This window comes from Vigna umbellata, chromosome 4, assembly GCF_029865625.1.
Source record: "Vigna umbellata cultivar VRB3 chromosome 4, Vumbellata_1.0, whole genome shotgun sequence".
Lineage (NCBI taxonomy): Eukaryota > Viridiplantae > Streptophyta > Magnoliopsida > Fabales > Fabaceae > Vigna > Vigna umbellata.
In genome coordinates, this window is record NC_142168.1 from 73,630,245 (window position 1) to 73,652,861 (window position 22,617).

The 22,617-nt window shown below is 32.6% G+C and overlaps 1 protein-coding gene and 1 pseudogene across 5 annotated transcripts; one reads left to right on the forward strand and one right to left on the reverse strand.

Moving 5' to 3' along the window:
- The first annotated feature begins 740 nt into the window (after positions 1 to 740).
- On the forward strand, positions 741 to 3,711 carry LOC148201239 (WAT1-related protein At3g30340-like; annotated as a pseudogene).
- Positions 3,712 to 5,312: 1,601 nt separating this feature from the next.
- On the reverse strand, positions 5,313 to 20,544 carry LOC148201240 (AUGMIN subunit 3-like). 5 transcript variants are annotated; one of them, XM_088113221.1, is made up of 20 exons: positions 20,386 to 20,544; positions 19,890 to 20,131; positions 19,750 to 19,786; positions 19,542 to 19,645; positions 19,016 to 19,211; positions 18,645 to 18,711; positions 18,131 to 18,234; positions 14,644 to 14,728; positions 14,075 to 14,129; positions 13,433 to 13,564; positions 12,909 to 12,978; positions 11,324 to 11,381; positions 11,196 to 11,251; positions 10,559 to 10,711; positions 9,600 to 9,711; positions 9,355 to 9,496; positions 7,487 to 7,562; positions 7,018 to 7,113; positions 5,776 to 5,915; positions 5,313 to 5,642 (listed from the first exon to the last, which is right to left on the reverse strand). In XM_088113221.1, exons 2-19 carry the CDS (start codon positions 20,063 to 20,065, stop codon positions 5,784 to 5,786), a joined length of 1,851 nt encoding a protein of 616 aa, XP_087969347.1. In that variant the 5' UTR covers positions 20,066 to 20,131; positions 20,386 to 20,544; the 3' UTR covers positions 5,313 to 5,642; positions 5,776 to 5,783. The 5 variants fall into 5 exon arrangements, with proteins under 5 accessions (XP_087969347.1, XP_087969344.1, XP_087969346.1 ...); XM_088113218.1 differs by having other exon boundaries at positions 14,075 to 14,132; XM_088113220.1 differs by having other exon boundaries at positions 14,075 to 14,132; positions 20,315 to 20,524.
- Between the last annotated feature and the right edge of the window lie 2,073 nt (positions 20,545 to 22,617).

Sequence of the window (22,617 nt, forward strand, 5' to 3'; positions counted from 1 at the left end):
TAAAAGTATGAATGGCAAAACCTTCTTTTCAATGAATTCTGTGGTTGAAACAATATATGTTGTAGGTTCTTGACCATTTTTTTTCTCTTTTTTTTCAATTTTTCCATTTTCATGAAACAATTGTTCATCTTTCTTTTCAATAGATTCCAGATTTAGAAGGTGAAAAAGTATAAATTATATCTGATTAATCATAAATTTGAATTAATGAGTTTTTTAGAAAAAAATCTCATAAATTTAAATTTTATGAAAAGTAATTTGATTACTTAAAATTAAAGAATTTTAAATTTCACATAGGTATATCTTAATAATATACTCTAAATATATTTTTAAGTTGAAAAAGAAACAACCGGGTGAAATAGAAATGTCCAAGAAACAAGAAATATAGTTAATAAAGTCTGATATATTCTTTAAAAAAATATTAATCCATTGAAATTACACACTAAATGGCATGACAAGAATGAGAAGACATGAGTGGCCATGCTTTTGAAATTTGATTAATGTATTTACAAATCAATGTTTGTTCCCACTAATGAAAAGTTTGAGAAGGTGATGTCATTAAACATGGCTGATTATGACATGAAAATTCCCACCAAACAAATTAAAATGGAAAAGAATATTGGAATGGAATATATGATATCTTTTGATTTGTTCTTCTCTTCTTAGGGTTAATTCATCTCTCTCTATATATGGAATAAGATATCATTGTTCAAAAGCTAAACATACAATTAAGTGTAATTAAGAGAGTAAAAGAAGCAAAAATGATGAAGGCTGTTTTGGTGATGATTATTGTTAACCTAGCTTTGGCTTTTGTGAATATATTTCTTAAGAAAGTGCTTAATGAAGGAATGGATTACTTCACCATCTTAACATACCGACAAGCTATTTCAGCCATTTTCTTAGCACCTATTGCTTGCTTCTATGAAAGGTACCATTTACTTCAATCAATTCTTACTTTTTCTGCTCTTGCTTGGTATATGCTTGTTAAGAATTTTTCAATTTATTTCATCATAAATAATCTAAAAAAAAAAAGAAATGTGAAATTTCTTCTATTATAAGTTCTTAATACGGAGTTGTTTAAAGAATTTTAAATATGGACATTTTCTTCCTATAGTATGTTTTTTTCTATCTCTAAAAATATCTTTTTTACTTAGTTCTTTCAGATTATATAATTTAAAAATTAAAAATAACCTTCAAATTATTATTTTCTTGAAAACTATTTTCAGATTGTCCAATGTGGAAGTCAAAAACGACTTCTTGTTTGAACAATACGAAAACTAAAAAAACTTTAAGAAATTGAAGAGGCTTGAGAAAAAAAATGGTTTCTAGATGGCATAATCCGAAAGTCATTTGATTTTCAGATTAGACATTCTAAAAGTTAATTTTGATTTCTAAATTACATAATCTAATTTTTTTTTTGTTCAATTTAGATTGATTACTAATTTATTGTCATTAATTTTGTTTGTTAATTTAATTTTACAGGGAAAGGAAGCTGGAGGGTCACATAATATGTCTGCTTTTCATAAGTGCTCTTGTGGGGTAAGAATTCTATAAAAATTGCTAGTTTTGGAAAGAAATTTGATAATATTATTTTTTTTAATACATCCTTTTACTAAAAATGTGAGTTTTAAGTTATTTTTAATAAATATACGTGAGCTTTATTCCTTATTTGAGAGAATTTATTTTAAATCAATGAACCCCATTTAAATTTTTATACAAGACAGTGAGTTTGGAAAATACAGATTTGAGATTATATATAGTATATATATTTGAAAACATTTCTCTATAAAAACTTGTAAGAATGAGAAGTTTATTTATTTAATTTTTCCACTAAAAGTGATAATGGAAGAAGCTAAACCATTACAGTGTTTGACTTATTTGCAGGGTTACCTTTACACAATACCTGTTTCTTATGGGACTGGAATATACATCTGCAACTTTCTCATGTGCATTTCTAAATATGGTGCCTGTATTTACCTTTATCATGGCACTGCCACTCGGGTAAGTCAAACAAAATCATGGATACAGATGAATATATATATATATATATATATATATATATATAAGTACATTTTTAGTTTTCAAATTATACAATCTGAAAAACGTTTTTTAAAAAACAATAACTTCTAAAGATTGAAATCACAGGAAATGTCTTGTGAAAGTTTTATGCAGCAAATTTTGTGACATTATAGATCAGTGGATGCTACAGTGATTGTGACCCTTTTATCTTGAAATTGTAAGGATAGAGAAGGTAAACATGAGAAAAGTGAGTGCTAAGGCTAAGGTTTTGGGAACTTTTGTGTGTATTGGTGGAGCTTTGATGTTGATCCTTTACAAAGGAATGCCCTTGATCAAGCAAGAACAAGATCACATTGCAGAAAAAGGCACAACAACAGCATCAGCTTCCAATATAAAGAAATGGATAATAGGTTCACTGCTTCTGACTGCAGGATGTGGCTTGTGGTCTTCATGGTTTCTCATACAAGCAAGGATTAGCAGAAAGTATCCATTTCAATACTCTAGCACAGCCCTTTTGTCCTTTTTTGCTGCCATTCAATCAGCAATTTTAACTTTGCTCATAGACAGAAGTAAGACCAAATGGATTCTCAGAGGAAAGTTAGAGATTCTCACTGTTGTATATTCTGTAAGTATCCATATCCTTTATCCAAAAACTCAACATTTAGAAATGGTTGTGGAAGTTTCTTGTCATGTCACCATGATTTAAATACAATAGTGAGCCATTGTTTCAATCCTTGAAAGTCCCGTTAGTGTCTAAAATTGAAGAATTCATAAAATAAGTTTTTAGAAGTATAACTGTCAATTATATTAGTTTTAGAGTTTAGTTTGATGCATTTTGAGGGAATAAACTAGTAGTTTAGTCCCAAATTTGAATTTCAATTCACTCACTTTAAGCAACAAATTTATAGTATTAAAATGGATACAAACTTTTGCTTACAAATAGACTTTTTTAAGATTAAATTAGACTTAAAGTTAAGTTTAAGACATTTTGTACAAGATCCAAACAAGCCAAGCCAGCATCATTTATACAAAATTTTGCATTAAAAGTTAGCTGTGTGTGGAGACAGGGACTGGTTGGATCAGGGTTGTGCTATGTGGCAATGTCATGGTGTGTGAAACAAAGGGGTCCAGTTTTCACTTCAGCATTCACCCCTCTTCTGCAGATGTTTGTGGCAGTGCTTGATTTCTCTATATTACAAGAGGAGATTTATTTGGGAAGGTTGGATTTGGTTATGATCATTCTGTTTTCTTTTTCTTTTCATTTTTTCACCTTTTTTTACAGTGCATTGCCTCTGATGCATCCCTGCATACAATGAGCAGTGTTGCAGGATCAGTGTTGGTTATTTCTGGCACTTATATTTTACTTTGGGGTAAAAGTAAAGAGGAAGAACAAAATGCCATGAAGGATAGTCAAGAAGATGAACAATGTATGAACAATTTTGAGGACAATCCAAAATATAGCCTCTAAGCTAAGGCTTAAAGGGGAACAAGGATTATCTGAATTACAAGTGAAGCAGTTGTCCATTGAAGTAACTAGAAGCTGATAAAATTCTCAAGACTTTCATGCAGGAGAGAATATTAAGAAATTTAGCTTCAGTACCAATTTTTCAATTACTCGTGTGCATAATGGCAAAGCTTTCATATGCATTCATGTAATGTACTGGTTGATTTGCACATGTAAAACCTAACTTGTAATTTCACAGTGATAGATATTTTATGAATATCCATTGAGTCTTATTTCCATTGTAGTTTTCATTGCAACTTTCATTTTTATGGAGTCATCACGTCCTTAAATGTGCTCTCATCTTTAGTAATGTAATGGTCATTACATTTTCTTGGTGTTAATTTTTGTTGGAACAATTTTCTTTTCACATGACCAAATTTCTTATAATTTTTAACATGGTAGTTTTTCACAATTCTAATTGTCTTTCTTCCAGTAATTTGTTTCCTTGCATACATACACCACATAGATAATGTCTCAGAAAAAATTGTAGAGTTCTCTTTATAAAAAAATTCACCATTTTTCTTTTCTCTACGTTCTTTATTTGTAGTTCGCAATTTGAACTTGAAAGAAATTTTCGATGGAATCTTGATTGTGTATCTTTACTCATGATTAAAGTAAATTCATTCATTTTGACACCAATAAAGTAGAATCATTTTATTTTCTTTATATCTCAGAAAAATAGTCTTTTATGATTGCAAACTCTTACATTTTTATTAACTTAAACTCGCTTATTAAATTTGAATTATAACGACACAAACAAAAGTACTTTCTTGAAATTCCTATGGAAGGATAGTGTTAGCTACTGACTATTTTAAAATAAATAAAACTTTTGTATTTTTTTTTCTTATTTTCCTTCAGTTATTTTTTCTGAGCTGCATAAGAGTTGAAATATAAACAAAAACAAAGTGTTTTTTAATAGGGTCCCGTATACTTCAGAAGAAAAAGAGAAGTCTTCTTTATTATCTTTAAACCTCAATTTTCATGGGTGAAAGTGGAACAGGAATAGATAACGGTACTACTATTAGTCATAAATTAAGAAGAAGAAAAACATAAATGGCACAGTATATAGTAGGGTTTCTTTTTGAAATAATTGGGTAAATATCTACATTTAGCTTATAGTAAGGGTAGTATTTAGTCCATTAGTTGAGATGATATGAGCAAATGTTGATATAGAGAAATAGCTAAAAAACAGCTTCAGTGACAATAATGGAGTAGATAAGGAGAATCATTTCCTAAGAAGTGATTTTGGGCAAGTTCCATTTTATTGATTACAATAGATTCAACAGTACTTTTTTTTTTTCAAGTTATAGGACTCGTAATTGTAGAGACTCCCTGTATATTAGAAATAAATAATCCCTTTATTCTACAAATTTTTAGCATCCATACACTAAGCTTTTTTACTCAGTTCTAGAATATTCAACAAATTTGATGAAGCAGCAGGGATCAGGAAAGCTCATGATCCCAATCTCCCTCTGGAAAGTGTTGTCTTTCTTATTTGCAACTTATGGCATTGGTCGCATCCCAATTTATAGGGATGACCAAGTTATGCACACCATCTTGCAACTTGGGTTAAGAGAAACTCAGAAATAACAAACATTGCCAGATTCTAGTCCTTGTTAACAGAGGAAGAACAATATCTGGTGAAGGGATACAAGAAAACAAAAACGAATAATGTATGAATAATTCTGAGAACACTCCGAAACTTGCCCTTTAAACTGGGGTCTAATGGGGAACAAGGACTCTCTTAAATGCTATGGTAACTACAGTAGACAAACTTTTCAATACTTAGGTGCATAACAAATGATCAACAAATTTGGGTTGAGAAGTAATTCATCAATTACTCAGGCAAGCGGAGCATGCCAATTCTTTAATCACAGTTTTTTATCTACATATATATGTAATGTACTTGCTAATTTTCACATGTAAAGCACAACAATTCCAATTTCTTAGGGAGAGATGATACAGCATACACTAATAAATATCTACACTACCAGAATAAAAGAAGTATTTGATTCCATCCTTTTCAAATCAAGTAAGAAAAGAAAGGAAAGAATATTGCTTGAGCCAACGCTCCTTACTAGGTTTCGACCACAGGTTCGCAGGCATAGGAAGTTAAATCAATCTGGACAAGAAAAACACTTGTATAAACAAAAGATAGCACATTGCTCATTTGGATAAGAAAGCATATAGAAAATAATAATAATAATAATAACAATAATAATAAAACAAGTAGAGAGTGAAACTGAGGATAGTACTTGGATTGCTATGAAATTTGCAAGGCTCTGACCCGAGCAGTCAGTTCCCTGACTTGGCTTCTTAATCGGTCAGGATTGCAGAAGAAATCAACAAAGACTCGTCTTTGAAGTCCAATTTCTTGTGAATGATGTTTTACAATCTGGATGCCAGTACAAAGTTTCAGTCATCACAATAATTTCAGAATCTTTGAAATGCATGTGGAATATATACACATTCATGTAAAACTTAACAATAGAGGCGTGGTACAATATGATGGTGACGAGATGGAAATGAAAGATTGAAAGAAGCTAAGTTTTATCAAGAAAAAACATCAGAATATGTCAAGAGTGACTACATCGATTTGAACTTAAAAACTATTATTACTAATTTATTTTACTTTTTCAGTGTTAAATATATTATTTTTATCTTTTATTTTTAGTTTGTTTGTTTTTATTCTTTATTTGTATTTTGCACTTAGCCCATATTTCTTTTATTATAAATATAATACCCTATATATATATTTAACACAAATAGAAATTAATCTCATACATATTTTTTATTATATTCATCATTCAGTAAGGCCAAGGTCAAGGCTCAATTTTCAGGATTAATGAACTATTGTCCTCACATTTTAAGTTTTCAGATTCAATTGTATGAAAAAAACTATACCAAAGAAGTATTTTCATGAAAGTTATTAGTGAAAGGAAATACTAAGAGAAGTGTTAGGTAAGAACAGTAGAAAACTCAGGTCAAGAGTATCAAAAAGATTATTAGGTCTTTTTCTTGAGGGTAGAAGCGGGTGGAAATTAAAGAATTCCAGCATTTTTATCATGCTTATGCTGTCGTTTGCGTTTCACTGCACTGAGTAAATACTTCAGAAAACATTAACTCTCCTCAACGACAAGCAGGGAATGGAACGACTTAAGTAATCAAATAGCAGTAGACTTAATAATAGGGAGAAAAAACAATCTAGTTAATTGGATTATGTTAATATGAAAAAAATTTAGCATAAACATGCATATTGAAACTCTTAACAATTGAATTTACTTTAATGCAATATTGAAATTCTTAACAATTGAAACTCTTAATAATTGAATTTACTTTAATGCAATACAGTTGGCCTAGATAAAATTCAACAAACTATTCCCCAGATTCCAACCAACCAATTAGAAGATGCCCAATAAAAGGGTTTCTTCAAAGAAATCAATGACTTGGGGAAATTACTAACCAGATGACATGATAAAAGGTTCAGATCCATGTACCTCATTCTTCTTGACATGCTCGTGTGTCACCTCTTCAACCGCAGCAGACAGCTTTGCGTTAATCTTTTCCATTTCATCAAGCTCTTTCATTAATGGCTAAATAATATTGGATGGAACAAGGCAAAATGTCAAAACAAAATATAAACAAAAAGGTAAAAAACTGAAATGCCCATTTGGATAAAACTTAGATTCAGATATGTAATCAAAATTTTTTTCACAAAGGTCCACATCACAACTACATCAGAAACTAATCCATTCCCTTAAAACCCAGACAATGGAACAACGGTTTTGATTTTATTCTTTACAGAGGACATGACAAATACTCTACCTTTTAGGAAAAGGCTTTGGTTGTAATTAATGGACATGAAAAGTATAGTTAATATTTGTTAATAAAAAAATACAAAAAGCACTGCTACAATTATGTCTTACAAATTAAAACCAAGCCACAGTATAGATCTAGAAGTCATACCCGAGGGGTCAGTATTGGTTGTGCTGTGGTTGAAGATGCAAAGAGCAGTTGCTGCAGGCTTTGAATAAGGTTGCACCTATAGATTAAAAAATTGACATGAACAATTGCAGTAAATGAGGAACAAAACAACACTCCAAACTAGAGAATAAGTAAAAGAAAACCCATTGCTATCTGATGCTTTAAGAAAACTAGAAACTATCAGACACGAAACTCACACTCTAACACAAAAGATTAATTGCCTCTTTATTTCTGGTAACACAACAATGTGCGTAAGCATACAAGGAAGCCTGTCTCCGTCCACAGGATGCAATGTTCCTGTCCCAACTACTCAACAAAACAATGTGTCCCTTCAAGACACTTATTCCCCCCTATATAGCTATTTCCTAAAATAAACTCCCAAACATAACTGCCTAACCAACTTCCCCCTCCATCCCACCTTATGTCCTGTTTTTGTCCCCTTTTTTTCCTGACATAAACCCTTAAGACCCTATCACTATCTCACTAAACAATTGCAGAAACTTTATACCGCTGCAAATGTAAAACTGTATGGACATGGACCCTAAATATTGACAATGCAAATAGAATGTCACAAACAAAAATATTTTACAGTCAAGCCTACAGCACAGATGATGTATTTATATATTAAGAAAATGGAATCAATAAAATAAATAGAAGAGATTTGATATTCTCTAATAATAAGGCTATGACACAGAATAAATAAAAACAACCTTATATATATATATATATATATATATTTGTATTCTTGATTATATAGGATCTACTCTTTATTTCTATAATTATAACAGGATGCATAAGCATGTCTGTCTAAAAATTTCATATTCGCTAAATTCACAAAAAATAGCAGCCTCCAATGATTTTATAGATTAAGGGTATTTTTCAACAAATTTTAGCATTTCTAAGAGAAAATAAAAAGTTTAATGTTCTTCTTGAGCTAAAATCACCTTATGCATTCCTAAACTAATTTTAGCTTAAGGAGAAACTTAATTTTGTTTTCCTTAATTTTCTCTCTTGTAAGTGTTTATGGAGAATCCAAACGAACTCTAAATCAAATGACACCAATCCAAAACTTGACACACTCATCAATCAATGCCCCTATATAGAAAATTATTTTGATTAAACCACCATTGATATGTTATTATGCAGAACCATGTCATATTTAGAAAACAAAAATTAATGACAAATGATCTGATGAAGTTCAAGCATTGTACTTTTGTTTTAAGATAATTCAATGTTGTAGAAAACAAAAAACTTAACAAGAAATTTTATGAGCTTGATGTTTATGATGCAAACTATTAGAAATATTAAACGATATTATCTCATAATACTTTACAGTATCTTTAGATGATCTCTGAGGATTTATTTTTCTTTAATATTTTATGATTTCTTTCCTTATTTAATTATGGTCTTTATAATTATGAACACATTTTATCATAATCAAATTTATTAGGATATGATTTATAAGCATATCAGATCATATATATAGGAATAAAATCTCTAATAGCTTTGTATTTTTCGTAATCAGCTCATATAACATGGACTGTGTTGTGTAGTCCATACACACATTTTTCAGCATATATTGCATCTATTTTCCTCTTTCAACACAGACTTTCCATTCAATAGAGAGTTTTGTGAGAAATTCATTAAGTAAAACAGTTAAGGATTGGCGTTAAATTAACTTTGATTTACTCCACGGTATATATCCTAACCTAACCCTATGATTGCCATAGAAGGAATATATTGGTGACATCCAAAAGAGCGTTAATTAAATAAGGTCAGTGAAGCATAAGCGTTCATAATTTTACAGCATTTCATAAATTATAGTACATTGATTTAATCACAATACTTACAGTTCATTAATACACCTATTTCTGTCTTCGGGAAGAGAATTCTCAAGGTCGGACTGAAGGCTCGTCAAATCCGAATGAAGAGCTGATATCTGCTTGACAATGCCAGGAGCTGATACATATGTCGACAGTGAAGCTTGTGTATCTGGGAAGAAAATGTAGAGCACCGTACAGGATAGCATATCAGAAGGATAACAGCAACACTCTAACTTGAATAGATCATAATATTCTGATGAATAAATACTCACTTGAATATATTTTTAGCAGGTCTCTGATAGCATGCAAAAAATGATCACTGTCATGTACTCCTCCTTGTTCTTGAACATCAGAGGCAGCTTGGATCAGGGCCAAGCAATGACCCTGCAAACCATAAAGGGAAGTTCAAAAGATAAAAGTAGAGGTGTGATGCAAAACTGGACTTTGGCCCTAAAGTTTAGAAGGAAAATATAAAGAAGGTATTCAATGGTCTTCTAGAGGGGGATTTGACTCCTCAAAGGTGAGAGGAGAACACTTGATAGGATTGTGATAAAATCAATGATGCTTAATTGAAGGAGCCAAATACATTCAACAATTGTGAATTCACTTTGTTCTCTAAAGTGCACCTACTAACTTTAAAGGAGCGAAATCCCTTAGTGGCAGAGGACAAAAGGGAGAATTTATATAAGAAACTCTACTTAGCGTGACTCTAATAAAAGCACAATTTCATGTTAATCACCAATACTTCTTAAGTGCAACCAACAAGTCATGAATGATAAGACCTAACGTTGTATCGTATGTCTTCACTCTCAGATTGGATTAAACAAATGAAAAATACTTGGGTGTATAATTTCATAAACATTTTAATAGAGTAATTCTATCTGTTTGTATGATTTCATTATACTACTATGAAAGAAGAAACGAGAACAGGAGCAGAAGCTCCTCATGATCAAAGATCACTCAATGACCCCGTTTCCATATGACAACACTTGTTTTCTCTCCACAACTAACTATTCCCCATCCCATCTCACTACTCACCTAAAAGAAAGTTAAGGGGGTCTAAGATAACCAACCACACCATGTGTAAGAAAAGAAAATCAGACACTTTAAATTGGAAGTGGTAAATGGGAATTTTGAAATAAGAAATATACCACTACAAGTCAAAGCAATGAAAATAAATAATCACACAATTAAAGAAGAAGTGCAATGCCAAAATTCTAAGGATACATACCACCCGTCCCTCAGTTGCAGACAAGTATGCTTGAAGCTCAGACTCAATAACCTTAAGCAACGAAAATGCTCCAAGCATGTGCTTCTTTTCCAATTGGCAGGCTATCTTTAAGAACTGATGCCTGGCAAGGAGATTGATGAGATGGTTTATGAACTGCCAAAAGAATGGAGAGGTTTGTTATCAGTAGAAGTACTTGATCAATTTAAGACAAATCCAAACAGCCTGATAGAATATGTAAAATTCATTGACTTTAAAGAAAGAGATAAGTAGTGTGAACTGTTTCATTATTTGGATTGGAGAAGTAATTTATAGAATAAGTAATTTATAGGAATACAGATATAGAGTCCTAGGTCTGACTAACTGAAAGCTGTCACTACTAACTCAACAGCTGTCATCACTGACAGAGGCAGCTCTAAGCTATTCACTGGTCTATATTACTTGCAGTGTAACCTATACAATATCAGAAGAGAAGATAAGAAACTGCAACTCAATTTAAAAGTTAGCTATGACCGAGAACAGAAACTTGGAGAACCAATCTAAAATTCGAGGATGCGCACAAAAATCTAACCAGCATAGCCCAACACATAGGAAATATTTATAAATAACAATCATAGTACAAAAAGATGGCTAAACTTACTGCTTTCTGCCTATTAATGTAGTACTCTTGTCGCATGACCTTCAAATCATAATCACCTATAGGATAAAGAATGCAAAATTAATGAAATAAAATTGAATTTCTTCTCAATAGTTGTGTTAAGAAAATACCTTGTAAAATGTACGTATCTTGGAGTTGAGCTAGCTCCCAGCACAAATCTGAAATAGTCTGAAAAGGGAAGAAAATGATAAGGCATTGGACCACACACAGACCAATTATTTAGAAATTGTATTATAGGACTTAGTTTTAATAATAATAACTGTCCTTTAAAAGCTTCTATAGAGAATAATTAAGTACTTCCGTTCATATTGGAGTAGGAGTTAAGGGAAAATTAAGTCATGTGTTTTCTGGACAGAGATAACATTTCTAGGAGCTTCTGAAGTCTGGGAGAGCAAGACTGATGTAATATCCGCAATCTGGTGATTTAATAATATTATTATCTTTTTGAAATTGGTGATCTATTATTTTGGACCGACCTACCAGATCAAGATGGACTTCCTGTAACAAGCAAAGCATATTATCATGATTCATGACACCTGTCAGAGAAGGCTGGATGATTTGTCATGGAAATTAGAAGGGATGGAAGCCAGAATTGAGACACAGGAGGATGCTGGCATATTCTGATAAGATTTTATTTACTCAATAATGAAGTGTTGTTTTCTCTAATTCCCTCATTGCCAATTTTTTTTTCATTTTTTTCCAAAGTTTATGAAAACTTGGGATCTCAATGTGAAACACCATGATGAAAATGAATTGCATAATTGAACTAAGTCAAAGTTAGAAGAACATTCTTTTATCCTTGTTCCACAGCTGAAGCGTTATGGTCAAATAGCTCAGTGTCCAAGTGAAACAATCATTTCTCTGTATGCAAGGTGTTATTTGGCCCCAGATAAAATGAACATATAAAAGGAGAAATCAGGACCAAGTAGCGGAGGGGGTTTCAGAGGGAAAGAAAGTTGGGGTATCAGTGGGGAAATCAATTTGTTGGGGATTAGTGGGGACAATCAGTTGTTGGGGATGGATTAACTGTTAGAGGAGAAGATAGCAGAGTGGGTTTTGGAGAAACATCAAAATCTAAAGTCTAGACTTATTTTCCTTTTCTTTGCATACAAATCACAATATTCTCGAGCTTATTTCCAATCAGAATTACTGTCTTTCTTAGAAAAGTACTTCTAGGTCCACCTTACAAAACCCCACTTGAAAGTTGAAATTTACAGCTACTTGTAGAATAGCCTGACTCACTTCATATTGGAAATATCAATTGTACCACGCATGTTTTCCTTCTCTTCATTATTTGATGAACTGAATGAAGGTCATTGAATTTTTGAAATACATACAACTGAAAGTCACTAACACTCCATCTACAGGAGTAATAGGCATAAGTAATGCCCCCTTTCTGAAAGTGTAATTACTTTGGATCTGAATAGAAGAGTGGGCAGTAGAATAAGATTTCATAATGGACTAGGCTACAAAACGTACCAACTTACCAAAATATCAGACAAAAGATAGAGTGAACTATGAAAATATTGAAGAATGTAAATTGCAATGCCTTGAAGATTCACATAGCATAAAAATCAAATCCATAAATGCTACATTGGTAATTAGATGATCCTTTAGACAGGGAAGTCCAGGCATTTTCAATGGAAAAATAAATTGATACAACAATTCTAGAATAAAAACAATCTAGTAACAAACCTCTGATAGCAGCTTCTCTTCATGGTTATAAAGATTTGAAAGTTCTCCTTTCAATTCAGAATGCTTTCTCCTGTACTCACAGGCAGCAATATCACGTACGAAAAAGTGTAATTTAATAAAAAGCATTTATGGTCAAAAGAAATTGAAGTTAACATTGCCTTCAGAATGCAACAGATAACCACCCCAGCCCCCAAAAATGCATAACCTTTGTACAACTCTGCAATGGTGTGTTTTCTCACAATTATTCAAAAATAAGGTGTGGCATAAATTTAGAAAAGGTGTTTTGAGTAGGGTAAAATAGAAGGGAGGTTTATAATAAAGCATGCTGGTGTCAATTGATTTTGTGTGCACTGTCTGTACTTTTATAATAAGGGATCGCAAATAGAGCTATCAAGGCTACCGATAATCAATGCAAAAGCCCATGGTTTAGACTTGAGAAAATTGATGTCTGGAGGTCAAAATTTTGAAGTACAACACCAGGAAACATAAAGGCACAATATAGATTGTATCAACATTATTAGTACCTAAGAGAATGAAGATCAAGATGAATATGAGCCTCATCTGATGATACTTGTGATTTAAGCGTCATTAAAATGGCCTGCTGCTTGGCATTCTTGACCTGTGCTTCAACCCATTGTTTTTCACTTACTCCAAATCTGACAAAGTTTACACAGACCATTAACACTAAAAGATTGGTGAAATTCTAGAAACATGACTCTCGCAGCCATTCTAATTAGATCAAGATGAGGAACTACTAAAAAGTATTCTGTATGCTTTCTGTAGGACCACATGAATCACAGATGGTCAGACATAGGATGACACGCAGGATAAACATGATTTTATGTCAGTTAACCTATAAACTACCTCAAATAAAAAAATTACAAACTGATTATGATTAACATTGTACTACTATAGGCATGATTATCAAGCACACTGCCCGGGCTGGGTAGCATTCAAGGTTGAGTTTGCTATGCAAAACAATTGACAATTTATAAGACATGAGCTCATCATAATTGCTAATATAGATAACCACACTATACCATAATAGACTAATAGCAGATAAATATCCATATCTAGAACTCTTTAAGTACAACTTGGTGCACATTAAACCAATCAACAATGTACCAAAATAAGTAATCTGCAATGTTATCAAAAGAAGCACATACATTGAGCGAAGCCGGCGTAACTCAGATACACGTTGATGATGTGATTTTTCCAAATCTGCTGAACCACCAAAAATAAACAAATAGGCTCAACAGGTCCAGTTAACAATATTCAAGGTCATACAGGATATATATTCTGTGTGTAAGAGACAGTATAGTAGTATTTAATATGTAGAGTGAACTCCGTACAGATTTTTTTTTAGCCTTCCTTTTGTCCAGACTTTAGATACTCTAGATGCATCTTAGTTTGTTAAGTACAGGGATTTTATGTGAATTAAGGTGTGTATAATTTTAACAGACTTTTAAAAACAGTTTTAAACTTACAGGGTTGGTACAGGATGCCAGAATTTTTAAGCAGTTCATGCCTATACCACTTCAATAAAGATCCAATATCAGTAGGAAAATAATTATTATATAAAAAACAGAAATATATTTACATAGATAAGAACAAAGTAAAAACTAAAAAAGCTCACATTTACTGCCAATAAGGAAATAATCAAATCCAATTAAAATTTGGGACTCGTGATGGCTAAAGAAAAAAATAAGATAATTGTAAGGACCAGCATGTACACCTCTAACATAGCTATTTGAGATCTCATCAAGATTCACCCAAGAGCATTTAGATTTCCCCTCCTCAGCAACAAGTCGAAATGGACCCTGCCATTGAATTAAAAAAAAAGAAGTCATAAAAGGGTATGAAGAACTTGAGAGAACATAAATCAATAAAAATATTTACATCATTATCAGAAGTAAACAACAGAAAGGTAACTTGAAGACAATAATACATAACTGAGAAAGAGAAGAGAAGAGAATTTGTAAAAACTGAAAAATGGTTTCTTGCATTACTTGTTTGAAGTACATATTTTAATTATTATACAGATCTAGTAGCTTGCTCTGCGAGGTTTGTTCACTAGACTATAGATCGAGCTAGCTGGCAGCTCAGCATAACTGACTTCACTAAGTTACTTACAACAAATGCTGACAAAGAACCTACATTACTAAGCGTTTACAACAGTTAGCTTAGCTAGTATCACACCTGTATAGTGAAGTGCACAGCAACACCCATATCATGCATAGCAGGTGTTAGAAAAACACTATTCAACCTCCCTTCTAGTATTTTCCAAACTCCAATTGGTATCAGAGTCTACCTCGATGAGCTAGTTCCTAACAAAACTAGAGGAAACGGTCCAAAGGCTTCAATAGCTTACCTGATGATCATCAAAGAAGGAAAACCAGCAAGAGACAGACAAGTTGAAACAGTGGTCCAGACTCATCAAGAAGCAAACATCTTATCTCCAGAGGATTTCTCAAGGACATCAAGAAGAAGGCTCGACATCTCTAACAAAACAATACACATCCTTCATCTCAGCACAAAAGAGGGCACTCCAAATGAAGTTCAAGTGATCCTCAAGGAACTCAAGGTCTTGGGAAAACTCTACCACAATACCAAGCCATCCTAGACAATGAAGAACTCGGGGTGTCACTCTCAGAATACCCAGGAATTCTGATGACACTAGACGACAAAACTCTTCACTAAGTATAAGAGCTTGATCACTCAACGAATGAGCTCAAAAGTCATGAAGGGATCGTCTAGAAGAATATTGGCACAAATCTTCAGGACATAAGTTGTAAAATAAAGCAGATGAAAGAAAAGCTCACATAAGAGACAATGCTCATAAGCACAGGAAAGGACTTGGGTAAGTCTATGGAAGGCATAAAAGGATCAACATCAGTCTCACGACAAAAGTGTCTAACACTCCTTAAGGGAGCTAAACGAAAATAGGATTGAAGAGGTTAAAAGAAGTATTTGTCATAAGGATCAACAACAAGACTCTCCCCACGGCACAATCAAATATATAACTAAAGGAATCAGAAGGAGGAAGCTATCTCAACGAAAATGGACAAAGAATAAGATCACAAGCTTTGGAGAAATAGGTATGAACTACATTCTCTCTTACAACATAAATCTGTTTTAGAGTAAGAATTGCCTAGGGATAAATTATCTATGAGGAAATTGACATGTGGGATGTCAATATTTGTATGGACCTCTAAGTACAAGATGTTGTATCTAGGAAAATGTCTTGTTCTCTGATGCATGGAAGAGTATCACTCCAACGTACAATCAGTAACAATAAGGCGTCTAGAAACAAACTACTCAAAGTTATCATCTATCCTAGATGATAGAGAAGAATTGGGTCGTATAGAACCTAGTAGCGTTTAGACAAAAAACCATCCATAACGACACTAGAGTATATCGTTTACTAACTACCAAACACTCTGAATAAAAGAAAGATAGTTGAGTATGATTGTTAGGAAGCATGAGTGTTAAGTCATTCAGTACCTATCAATGTCTAAGGTTATAGTCTAGGATAGATCATCTATAGACACGATGCTTAAAGTAACAAAGCGCGTTTAGAACTAAGCCACATTAGCATCCAAAACCGTCGTCTAGGTAAAAAACTTAGAACGCAGCTTTCCACGTCATCCACAATCATTCGGGGCACATTTAATGCACAATGATGCCTCCACTAAAACCCCAGATGGTTAACTTCCCAAGAAACTATCGAATTCAAATCAAAGGTCTTTTTTGGCTGGTATTAAAACCTAGAAATCCCATCATTCTCTTGAATATCTTAAAAACTTCCAATTTCCTCTCACTCACTCTCTCATCTAGAACACAAATCTATCATTCTAAATCCCTCAAAAACTCATTCCTTTCCCATACCCGAAATTATGACAGCAAATCAAGCACCAATCTCTCTCTCAAGGAAGTTCTGAAAGTGGCAAAACGGACTTGCAGCATTAGCATATCTGGTTAATCAAACAAGACTCTTCATCTGGAAGAGGTAACAACCTTAGAGGAACTTCAAGTACTAGGAAAATGTATCTCATCAATGTTCAGAAGGTGTGGAACTAAGAACTACTTCTCATGGGATGAGCCAATTCTTCCAAAGCTAGTAAGAGAGTTATGGAAAAATGCTCAAGCTGAAGCAGACTGCATAAGATCAGTCATTGGAAAAGAAATTGCTGTCGATGTAGACACCATATCTAAAGCAATTAACTGCTTCCGGTTTAATGACTGCTTCCAGGAAGAGTGGGATGAAATCTACGCCTTTGGTGAAAAGGTGGAAAGGACTCTCTATGGAGAAAATTTTGAAAATAAATATATCTGCAATGATATCATTGTTGAAAAGCTAAGCGAGCCAACAAAGACTTTTCTCTACATCTGTCGAAGAACCTTTCTGCACAACAAGCTGAAAAGCTGAGCGAGCCAACAAAGACTTTTCTCTACATCTGCCGAAGAACCTTTCTGCACAACAACTCCAACAACAAAGTTACTAACCTAGAAAAGTTTGTCATCTATCATCTTATGGATAAAACTCCCTTCAATCTACCCCATCTTATTTTCATCCATCTTTCTCAAACTTTAACCAACCAGAAAATTAATGTGCTAGGGCGCCATTACTCTCTTCTCATCTATAGAATTCTTGTCAAGAAAGGAATCCTTGACATTATGATGACTTCAAGCTTTCCAGCTCCAACCTTAAACAACATCCTCACAAAGGGTACAGTAAGAGGACAAAAGCTCAGTTATAGAGAACTAGGAACCTCCCACTATGAATCTATTGATTACAACACCAGGATGAGTGTTGAAGCCTCCAGAAAACGCTCCAGGGCGCAGTAAGAGGAGAAAAGCTTAGTTTTAGAGAACTTGTTCTTTGTTTGAATTTTTCTGCTTATACCATTTTACAATCTAAGACTATACTCAAGGCTACTTCATTTAATGTTATTTGTTTAAACTTCATTTAGACGAACTTGTCTTGTCTCAACAGCAAGATCAGAAACAATCGCAAGAAAAGTATAAAACAACAACTCACAAGTTATCAACCTTTATTAGTGCACTAAGTTTTACCCTATAAAGGGAATCTACTAATCCTTCTAAGCTACGTATATTATCAATTTGTTATAATTAATAGAAAAATAGTATTTCAAAGTATATTTATCCCAGAAAAAAATATAGACCAAGAAGACAGTAAGGAAAAAACACAGCCCACTTACTGTGTCCAGTTGCTTAGCAAACCACTGATTTAGCTCTTTTAGACATGATGAGTCTCCAAGCAAGAATTGGTTGAAGTCTGAGTATGCCAAATATATGCCATCTTCTGCATGTCAAAATAGCTAAATTCATCAAAAGAAATATCAAAACTCATCATGAGTTTTCAACATACTATACCACAACAACAACCATGCATTATATTAGATGGGGTTAGACACATATCAAACAACACCATCATGCTCTATCGAAAACCTTTCAAGAAGATGAGACTTCAACAAAATTCATATCTCCTTTAAAACTGTCCATTTTGAATCTCTTCCATTTAACAAATTCATGACCCATGGAACATGGAAATTAAAATTTTATCTCAGTGCCTGACATGGTTGAACTAACAAAACTTATAATTATACAGCAATAAATTTCATACTGACACTTAGGGATAACAAAAAATAACTTTATAAAAATGAGTAGAACAAGAAATTATTATCTAAGAGAAACAATGAAAAGAAATATTACCATCTCCTGAATGATAATGTGCCAACTCATGCGCTGTGGAAGCAATTCTTTCGAGAACCGCATTCATCTAAACAATGAAGAAATTTAATGAAAACAAACCACCATGAGATGATAACTGAGGCGAAAAGAAATACAAATTTCTCACAATAACAGTGAACAAAAACTCAAATTATCAATGGGGTTCATATATTTTTCAAGCTTACAAATGTTCATTATTGGACTTACAGTTTCCTAAGAGGTACACCACTTGTACAAGAGAACTTTATCACATTTCAGACAACATTATCAATCATCAAACTTACATGGGGAACAAAATAATCCATAACAGAGAGCATGGAAATAATACATTACACGTGGAAGCAGTGACTTGCCTGTAAGTTTCGGACAGAAAGGCTATCGTCAATATTAGAAAGGTGTCCTTTAACAATAGAAGTTGCAGCAAGGCGTGGTCGTCTTCCTTGTGTCAAGGCTGAGCCCTGCCCCGAAAGCATGTCAAACTGAGATTGTAGATGCCTCAGCTGCCTCTGCAAGGCCAAAGCCTCCTCTCTATACACCAGAGTTGCCTCTCTAAAGCCAAAAACACAAACAATAAGGCAATGCTCCATATTCATTTCATTGAACATACACCCTACCACCACCTACAGGAGAAGAAAACAGAAAGGTATAATGAACTGTACTTCCCCCATAAGTTAAAATCAACTTATGCACGTAACTTTGACATAAAGTTCTCTTCAAGTTCTCTTGTCTAACTTCTCCAATAGTTGAGATGCATATACTTGATTTTAACTCACAAGTGGAGCTCAATTCATTTTACCTTCTTATTTTCTCCTCCTGTCGAATGAATTTTATCCACAGAAGAGCCTAATAGAGATCAATTGAAGTTATCAGTAGAAGTACTTGATATCTTTCAACCCCTCCTCAGCACCGAAAACTGCCTCCTGATTGTCTCTCCTTTCAGAGAAGGCCGAAATGCTGTGGTAAGCAAAGTCCAAATCCTCACCCTGCTCGATTCAACTTATTTCAGATTCACTATGTAATAAAGTACTAACTTGCTAGTTCATTTCCAATTCCAAAACTAAGAACTCAATACAGTGAAATTCATCACCTCTAACAGCTTCCCTTCTTGCTTGAACTGCTCGTACCTGAAACAAGGAGAGAAACCATTCACATTCTATGATTATCAACAATTCATAACCAAATAAGTAATGGATAATTGGGAGAGAGAGAGAGAGAGAGAGAGGTAACTGGGAAAGCTCAGATAGGGAAAGGACATTGGAAGTACGGAGATTGGAGCAGATCCAGTTGAGAAGGGGGCGAGTGTCTTCATACTGAAACGGCCATTCGAAGCTATCAGGGTCCAATGCTTCCCATCCTTCGTACCCCAATTCTCCCAACAATGTGCAAAGTCGACCGCCGCTCATTCTTCCTCAGATTTGATGCAGAACCTTTCCTCCTTTCTATTTGGTTTTGGCCTACTCTGCTTCACACTGAAGCAAAGAAAGGGATCCACCAAAATTTGAAATTTGAACAGGACAAAACATGAAAAGCAAGAAATAAAATTTAAAATTGTTCCTGAGTTCGCTCATTTTTTTACCTTCACTCTCAGTAAATTCCGATGAAATCAATATCAACGCTTTCAAACCGAATCGGTAATTTACCAAAAGACTTACCCAAAAGCGTAAAGAAAATTTCCACGACAACAATAATTAATGTGTATGTTTCCCCGAAAAGCATTACATACTCATGTGCAGTGGACGGATTGAGGTGCTCGACGGCGGACGGAGGTGGTTGGGTGGTTCCACGGCGGGAGCTTTAGAGGCTAGGGATTGACTGCCGTAAATTGCAGCGGTGTAGACTTTTTTTCCACTGTATATACTAAGCCGTTTTAACAAGTCCTACTGGAAGTTACTCATTTATGTTTTGTTTGCTAGAAATTATCTATGAAATTAAATGAGATTTGATTAGGAAAGATATTTGAATATTATGGTATTTTGATTTGGGAGATTTGTTCACTTTATAATGATTTTTAAGAAAAGTTTTGAAAGAGAATTTGAATTATTTGTAGGGATTATTTGTTAAATTACTAATATATTATTGTATTTAATGTTTGATTTTTTAACTTTTCTATAATAATTATTAGAAGTTAATATTCTAAAATAATTAATATTTTTAAGAAATTATTTACTTTTATTTTTTCAACCAAATTTTTTAACTTAAAAATATTTTTACTCAATATAATGATTAATTATTTTGTCTCTAAATTAATTATTATTTAATAATTTTCTTGTATAAATAAAAAATAAAGTATGGTACATCTTATTACATATGCTCACAATATAAAATTGAAGGTTGAACAAGGCATAAATACATTCATATCGAAACCACATAAGTTAAACAAATTGTGGTTCATGCAATGCGATGAATGTTTAGCTTCGATTATCATAGTCACGTTATATATTTAACTTTTTTTTTAGCTAATTGAGATAAGAATACATGCAAATTGATTAGTTATCACATCTTAAAATTACCACTATTTATTAGAATGATAGATTGGCTGATTCACTGGTTTTAATAAGCTTTGTAAGTGCACTCTAACTTATGAAACCAACATAAACCTACAAAGTTTCTACACTAACTATAGTTGTTCTCGAGATCAAGGATTAATAATAACTCTTTTTAATCTTATCTCGAGTTCGGAATAATTTCAATATTTATCTTGAATTTCCACCATAATTAAAACCAACAAATAATAAAAATATATTATATTTAATTTCAAATTATTATAGAAAAATATATTATTAAATACATAAAGTATTTTATTTTTTCAATTGTTTTAATAATTATTTCAGTATATAGGGTTGATTGTCTCTTCTTTTAATTTTCGGTTGTTCACTTCTTATCGTTAAGTTTAATTTCTATTTTCAATGTTGATCGATAAGGATGTTTCAAAGGTCTTTCAATGCTAATGTTAGTTCAATTTCAAGAATAAGGATAATAAATGTATAATTAATGAGTAACCTATAACTTTAACTTGGATTTATATTTATAGTTTTGGACTTTTAATTAAAATCGACCTAATTAAGTAAAAAATGTGATATATTTTCATTTTAACTATTTAATTCATTTGATCTATATGGGTTCAATAAATGAACTCATCCTTATTGGATAGATTACGGTTTTGTTGGGATTCATTTTCTTGAACTCTTCCATAATCGACTGTTGTGAAAATAATGTTTGGTAGATGTTCTATTTAAACCCGTCTTTAATAGGTTATTTAACTTAAATCTTAAAATGTTTTGATATGTGGGGGTAATCGTCTCCTTTTCAACGAGCGATTGTTTACTTCTTATCTTCAATTTTAATTCCTATTCTTCAATGTCGATTAGTAGGTACCTATCAAAGGTCTTTTGTTGCCAAAGTTAGTTTGATTATGAAAGCAAGGGTAATAAATGCATTGTAACCTACCATCTTTAACTTGGATCTATACTTATAGTTTTGTCCATGGACTTTTGATTAGGATTGACCTAACTACAACTCAAACATGACAAATCGCGAAGTATTTAACTGAAATGATTTTTAGAGTAAATCCGCTTCACATTGACCATTAATTGTTATGACATTAATGCATTTTGATTGTCCAATCCAGCCTAAGGAATTTCCACCTTATGTTGATTGAAGAACTTACCGTTTGACTATCAATTGATAGAGATATAGAGTAACTTTATAAAATTCAAAAACTTAAATTACCCCAAATATTATAAATTATATAGGATTAAGGTCTATTAAATTATTATAATATATATGTATAAAACAACTTATAAAAACTTATTATAAGTATAAACTACAATTAAACAACTTAATTTATTAAAAAAATATACGTATAAAAATTATACTTTTACCTTTTATTTATTTATTTTGTGATAAATTCATTCCGTGTAAACACTTAATTAATTCAAAATTTTGAAATAAAATA